Consider the following 7,811-nt stretch of genomic DNA (forward strand, 5'->3'; position numbering starts at 1 on the left):
ATACTGTATATATATATATATATATATATATATATATATATATATATATGTACATATATATATATATATACATATATATATATATATATATATATATATATATATATATATAATACAAATTCGAGTAGCCTAATGTATTTTTTGCCCTCACTGACTTACAATATCGATACAAAGTACTGGCACAAGGTTGAATCCCTTGATTTTATTTTTTTTTTCTTTATTCTTTTTTTTTTTTAATAAAAAGACAATGTATAACCTTGAAGCTCCTGATTGCCCATAGAATTTTTTGTGATGATCGCCCAAAGAAAATCCAATTCCTATAGTCCCTTATTCATTTTAGTTTTTTCACGAATTGATGAAAAAATGTAAAAAAAAAATGGTCAAAATATACCTTATCATCGCCTATTGTGTAACTCACATTAAATAAGAAATAGCATCTATAAATTGGGTTTTAATTTTAACTTATTATCAAATATTCACCAGATCGTAAATATACTTAATGTATTATTATTTTAAACTGAATTAATTCATTTAATTTATTTTAAATTTCTGATTTTAAAGATTTAATCTGTGTTAGAATTTTCTTGCTTGAGGGTACACTCGGGCTCACTATTCTATCTTATTTCTTTCCCTTTTGTTTTGTTGAAGTTTTTATAGTTTATATAGGAAATATTTATTTTAATGTTGTTACTGTTCTTAGAATATACTATTTTTCCTGTTCCCTTTCCTCGCTGGGCTATTTCCCCTGTTGGAGCCCCCCTACGTTTATAGCATCCTGCTTTTTCAACTAGGGTTGTAGCTTAGCAACTAATAATAATAATAATAATAATAATAATAATAATAATAATAATAATAATAATAATAATAATAATAATAATAACAGTTCGTGGAAATTAGCCTTTTCCTTATTTTCCAGGTGGGGATTGACATAGCATCTTGCTTTTTCAAATAGGGTTGTAGATTAGCAACTAATAATAATAATAATAATAATAATAATGATAATAATAATAATAATAATAATAATAATAATAATAATAATAATAATAATAATAATAATAATAATAATAATAATAATAACAGTTCATGCAAATTATCCTTTTCCTTATTTTCCAGGTGGGAATTGACATAGCATCTTGCTTTTTCAACTATGGTTGTAGATTAGCAACTAATAATAATAATAATAATAATAATAATAATAATAATAATAATAATAATAATAATAATAATAATAATAATAATAATAATAATAATAAGAGTTCTTTATTTTCCAGGTGGGGATTGACATGGATAAATTCCCCCAGTTTGAAAACGATTTGCAGTTTGTGGAGAAGATGATCTCTGAGGAGTCTGTCTTTTGTCTTCCAGGGAAGGTATGATCACATTCAGAAAACTTCTTCTTTTTAGTAAAAACATATATATATATATATATATATATATGTATATATATATATATATATATATATATATATATATATATATATATACATACAGTGTATCCTCTCTGAGTGGGGATACCTTAATGCGCTGAAACGGGTTTCGTATCGCCATGATCAGCAAAGCTGTACTAGTGAGGGCCACCCATATTAGATTGATTTGCTGTGAGTGACGAGACGGAAATTGCCAACAATCACCAGTCTGCGCTAGCCAGCGAGTTGATGTATACTGACCAAAGCCACTATATTCTTTATATCGAAACCACTCGACCTTAGGAATAAATGACCTGAGGCGAAACAAGTCTAACTATTAGACTCTTACCATTTCGCAATTGAGATAATTATGAATCTATTCAAACTCAGTGGTACAATTGGTCACAGAATTCCTAATACACCTTGCTTTGAGAAAGTACATGGTGAGTAACCAAACAGATTAGTGTAGGGAGATATGGCACCAGTGGTTGGCTGGGCTAAACACAGGTACTCTCCGCTCAGTGATGGTGTGACTGGGTACACTTCCTCAGAGTGAGGTGCGGCAGGAACTCCCGTGTCCAACTTTAAATATTAATATCAAATTCAGGTGTCTCTACTTTGACTCAAAATCAATCCATCTCTAAAATGGCAGCTCAAAGCCATTGTAAATAGACTCGTTACAAACTTAGCTATTATGATGAAAATGGTTCGATTTTTAGTCTTTAATTCAAATACCTGACTTGGACAGGTATAGTGGGTCTTGAATGCACCAGTGTCTATGGAGTACTTCTGTTTGTGAGATTTTCATGTTCATACCTTATCATCATAGTTAAAAAATAAAGTCAAATAACATGAATATCAATAAAAAATAGACAATTGTCTTCAGTAAACCAGAAATTAGATAAAATAGAAGATAAGCCTTTGGTAATACGTTGACATTCGGGTGTCAACCCAGTGGGTCAGCATTAATGTCCCACTTCACCAAAGAGCCACCTACAGGATTAGTTCCGCCGGTACCTTCATTTCCTTGATAGTCCAATGGTTAAAGTATAATGTCTGGATTAGTTTTGTCGACTCCATGTGTTCGAAGCATAGCCTGGGCAAAAGTATTATCTGACTGAATATTCCACTAGGGTGAGTATTTCCAAGGTTGAAATAATTCGATATCAAAATCCATTTGTGGCTCAGATTCTCATTAGGAGTCTTTATCCTAAATAGGTTGGCTCCATCCTTGAAAAAAAATCCCTTTAGCTTTTATCTACCGTTTAAGTATATATTTCTTCATGTACTACAAGAATTAATGATATTTAGATTCCACTAGAATTAGTCCATAAGTCAAAGTTCCTAACGTTTAAGGATAGATTGTATAAATGCTTGGATTTCAGGTTGTATCTCCTATTTTAGATTTATCCGTTTTCTATTGCAATGTCCCTTTAGTCATGTAAATAGTTACACCAACATGAACATGCTGTTCGTAAATGGACGAAAGCTTATCTGCATGTTGTTCAATGGGACTTTCTTTCAAGAACCATTATTCCTGAATTCATAGCATTTTGTGTTCATATTCACCACTAAGTATCAAGGTAGCCTGTTATTTTTTTGTGGTTTTTGGCTATTAAATTCTTACATGCAGCAGTAAATATTGAAGATATTAGAGGAAGTGCACATCTAGAGATAAAAGAACTACTATATACTCCAAATCCAATGCCAACATCAGATTTAGAGCCAAAATAATTGTATCACTAAAGAATAAGTTACAAATAATATGAATTATCACAGTTGAAGGCAGTACACACTAATATAAAATAGAGATATTTTTGTGCACATTGACCATAAACAGATGTTGAATTTGTAACTCATGAGACAATTGTTAGAAGCAAGTGTTTTTAATCCCTGTCCACACGATTGAGCATGCCTGACGGGCAAACAGTGATACCAGACCAAAATAGTTAGTAAGAATGAGGGTTAATGACGTCAGAAGCGGGAAAACCACAGACAGGGATGTGGGATCATACAGTGTTGCCAGATCCCTGCCTTTAGTTTTCCCGCTTCTGACGTCATAAACCCTCATTTTCACTAACTATTGTGGCCTGGTATCACCGTCTGCCCGTCGGGCATGCTCGATCGTGTGGACAGGGCTTTACATAGCAAGTTCACTTTTACTAGCAACTTCCTAATTACTAACACCATCGTTCTGTCTATCCCTTTGCAGTGTTTTGATTATCCCAACTACATGCGAATTGTGCTGACGGTACCAGAGAAACAGCTTCGAGAGGCATGCGAGCGGATGGCTGCCTTCTGCACCAGATATTACCAAGAGTTTGTTAACGGTCACACTGTCGACATGGATGTCGATCATGGGTATTTGTCCACTAGTGATATGAACGAAGATGTCAAGGCAGTGAAGACAGCGTCATTTGATCCAACTGCCCTGATTATGGAAGCCGAGGCTGATTAACGAGACCTAATCAATATGTCACTTACTATGTTACGCCATCAGAAAACTACATGAAATTATTGGTCATTAGTCTTTTAATTGAATTGTTATTCATTCATCTTTGACTGTCATAGATATCATTTTGACTGTTACCAAGTTTATCCGTAGACAAGATGTGACAGGTTGTGTAGTAACTGTATATTTTTGTGAAAGTAATTTATAATGCAATTTAATCGTGAAGGATCGACTTTCGTGAGACACTCTATTGTGTCCCAATGGAATGTAGCGCGATTAGATTATTCATTTATTCTAGTGATCTGCTATTATATATGACGGATGAATTGATAGACGACTATTCCTCGCTCCAGATTAGTTATAGTTTTTATGAAGATATTCAGAATATTCCTACATAGGGACGCATCATTCCTTTATTACACGGTGATCAGATGTATTTTAATCTATCGACATTTCCCCCCTAAGAAATCAGGTTTGTGTCTTCCATTCATAACGTATTTTGTCTGCTTTATTTTCTCGAAATTTCACAATAAAACGATCGAAGACTCGAAGCATTTATCATCCGAACATTGTTTAAGTCATGCAATGAACTTCTACTGTCAATGTTACGCTTCTGGTTTATGCCCAGTTGTGAAAAGGATCCATTTAGTACAGAACAGCTTAGATTATTCAGTTCTTAGGTTATTAAAGAATAAAGTCCAGAAGGATTTTATAAAGAGAAAGCCGATGTATCTATCTACTGCTTACAAAGGCTTTCAATATAGTTAGGGCTTAATTCATTCTGTTAGAAAACCGAAAGCGGGAAATCGCGGTTGAAAATTGACAATATTCAAACGTCCATAACTCTTTTAATTTATCAGGATATCTTGCATCTGTTCTTTTTGCATTTTGAAGCTCGTACTATCTACTTTTCAGCCTATATAACGTCATTTACTTAATTATAATCTTAACTTCCTATATTTGCGATTGAGTCTTCAAGTTCAAATTCGAGGACGTGGCCTCACTTTGTACTGATCTGATAATTTTAACGCTAAGACGAGTGGCACTGTTCTGATTTGAAACCCGATAGAGCGAAAAGCATTAAACGGATAGAAAACCGCCATTTGCTCAGCTTCATCTATAGAAAAAACGATTGACCAGGAAATTTTGGTGTCTGGAAAAAAAAAAGCTTCGTTCTCCAAAGGGTATGTAGGCTAAGTTCACCAACAGGTGCGGTTATGAGCCAGTTTTAACTCAGAAAATTTTAGGTTCTGCAATGTCGTTCAATTGTGTGCAATATTTTTATAGTGTACTTAACCTTGTTCATGTTACTTAGAATGACATTTTATTTTTATTTCTTAGAGTTATTTACGCGACAATTACTAAATCAATAGACATCAATATAAGGTTAAATTTATCCTTGTCCTTTTATTGCCTTTGAATCTGTGGAGTTGTGAAACGCACTCAAGTTAACGATTAAATCAGAATAAAAAACAAAAGGATTTGTTGTCAAATAAAGAAGAATTCTCGCTTTTTTTACCTTTCATATTTCTAGAATGAACCAAAAAATGGGAGCTTACATTACAAGCTTTTCGATATGTGAACAAGAATTGATGTGAGAAGAAGAGAGGAAGAAAGACTTTTGAAAGACCTTTGAGAGAAGATAAGAACAGACACCACCTCAAAATATATAATTGGTACTGCTCAATTTTACCTCTGGTGACCCTTTTACCAGAACTCCAAAGACTCCTAAAGCATACTGCTAAAAATCAGCCATGATAACCCTTTCTCCAGAGCTCTGAAGACTTCTAAAGAGTACGGCTCAAAATTAGCTATGGTGACCCTTTTCACTAGAACTTTGAAGACTTCTAAGGCGTACAGCTCAAAATTAGCTATGAGGACCCTTTCACCAGAACTCTGAAGACTTCTAAAGAGTACAGCTTAAAATTAGCTATGGTGACCCTTTCACCAGAACTCAGAAGACTTCTAAAGAGTTCAGCTCAATATTAGCTATGGTGACCCTTTCACCAGAACTCAGAAAACTTTTAAAGAGTACAGAAGTATTGGTGTTACCACTAAACACTGGAGGAAACCATAGACGTATGGCCTATGCTAGACTGTGTAATGGAAAAGACTGCAAAACTAAAAACTTCAAGCGAAGGCTCGTGAAGGGGTAACTGACTTATTCTCAGATAAGGACAGAGTTACTTATTTCTCTCTTAACAAGGCTCCACTTTGCCAATTTTCTGTTGTACAAATTTATTGACACTCATCTCACTAATATAGGACACTTACCTATCATAGATAAGCATTAAAAAAACTGATGCAGTTTGAAATCGATGTAGACAAAACCCAATATAGTTAAGCTGTGATGACTCCCTTGAATGAATTATAATAAACTCTACTGTATTTACTTAGTTTATCGTAAGATTAAGGTAAGTTCTTTCCTCAAATAATATGAACTAGCAACTTCAATATTGGAGATGTAAAACTTGCTGTCAAGTTCCTCTAATGTACAACATTTACATTGAATTTAAAGGGGAATATAGATTAATATTCATGGTAATTAATAACAAAAGTAAGCACCAGTGGAAACACAATAATTAATTGTTGTGACATAGGTTATAGAAATATACTGCTAAGGCTATATAAAGTAAAGCCACCTTGACAGTTGTACGATTTTTGTCAGAGAATTTTGCTCAATGTTTCATACCATTTCGGTGGTATGCTGTATGAAGCATTGCTTGCTCCATGTTCATGCTCTGTACACACACAAGTTATGCATTGTCTGGCAATGTACGGCCAAAGAAGGGCAGCATTGGTACGTATTGACACTGACACCTCTTGTTTATGAATAGGTTAAGTATTGACACACATTGACACTAACAGTTGACACACTGCTGGCAGTGTTCGCGAAGGGTTCGCACAGTTTTCATGCTTGCCTCATGCAAATGGCAAGCACATGGCACGAACATTTATGCGTGCCAAATTTTATAGCATTTTAAAATTCTCTTCACTTGCCCTTCGACCACTCTACATGAAGACTTTATTTTCTGACACAAAGCATTGCAGAAATAGAAAAAGGTGCAAGGTAGTTTAAGAGCTAACGACTACCACACACGTAGGTTGAAACATGGATTAACTAGAGGAGTGAAGTCAAATGTTTCATGTATATTTAGCTGGATAATAGTGACACTGTAAGGACAGTGACAATAGACAAGACCATGCTACCTTTCCGTCCGCACCCTGTATTATATTCCCACGCATGTTTGAATAAACTATCAGTTGATGTTGCTGACGCTTGTCTCACTGTCCTTACAACACCAATCAGGCATCTGCAGCCACAACTGAAATATCAATGTTCTATAGAGCATAGATGACAAGTAATTAAAGATAAAGAAGACTGGTTTAGCTGCTTACTGGATGACACAACTCCTTCTATTCTTACCAGAGAAGTCCTCACTTCCCAAAGGGTATGCCTATATGACTATTGGTCAATTAATTGCCATCAGATATGTCAATGATAATTGCTGCATAACACGTGCAAGGTATGCAAATGTGATATTGAGCAATTGTACAAAAGGATGCAGACAGCATTGTTCCTATTTACAATAGTTTGCCATGAAATGAAAGGACTTTGTCAAACAAGGTACTGAACAGAGGGTGAATTGAAGATGTAAAACTCTAAGTATATAAACGGAGTAGTCCTATATATATATATATATATATATATATATATATATATATATATATATATATATATATATATATATATATATATATATATATATATATATATGGGTACTGTTTGGGAAAATGTAATTTAGCAAGTAAACGACTAAACAGTAAACAGAATGTGGAGGCGACTGTAATGTTTCTTTCCTTCGGAGCCACCCACCTATAAGGTGGAAATTGCTTAATGATATATATATATATATATAATATATATATATATTATATATATATATATATAT

At 33.8% G+C, this 7,811-nt stretch overlaps 1 protein-coding gene across 1 annotated transcript in view; it reads left to right on the top strand.

Annotated features, from left to right (window-relative positions):
• LOC137652525 (tyrosine aminotransferase-like) overlaps positions 1-4,318 on the top strand; it is a 28,061-nt gene extending 23,743 nt beyond the window's left edge. Inside the window, 2 exon segments of the mRNA XM_068385980.1 lie at positions 1,272-1,370; positions 3,619-4,318. Of these exon segments, the coding sequence (XP_068242081.1) occupies positions 1,272-1,370; positions 3,619-3,864 (345 nt within the window). The 3' untranslated portion in view covers positions 3,865-4,318.
• The last annotated feature ends 3,493 nt before the right edge of the window (positions 4,319-7,811 follow it).

Source organism: Palaemon carinicauda, chromosome 13 (assembly GCF_036898095.1).
Source record: "Palaemon carinicauda isolate YSFRI2023 chromosome 13, ASM3689809v2, whole genome shotgun sequence".
NCBI classification, from domain to species: domain Eukaryota; kingdom Metazoa; phylum Arthropoda; class Malacostraca; order Decapoda; family Palaemonidae; genus Palaemon; species Palaemon carinicauda.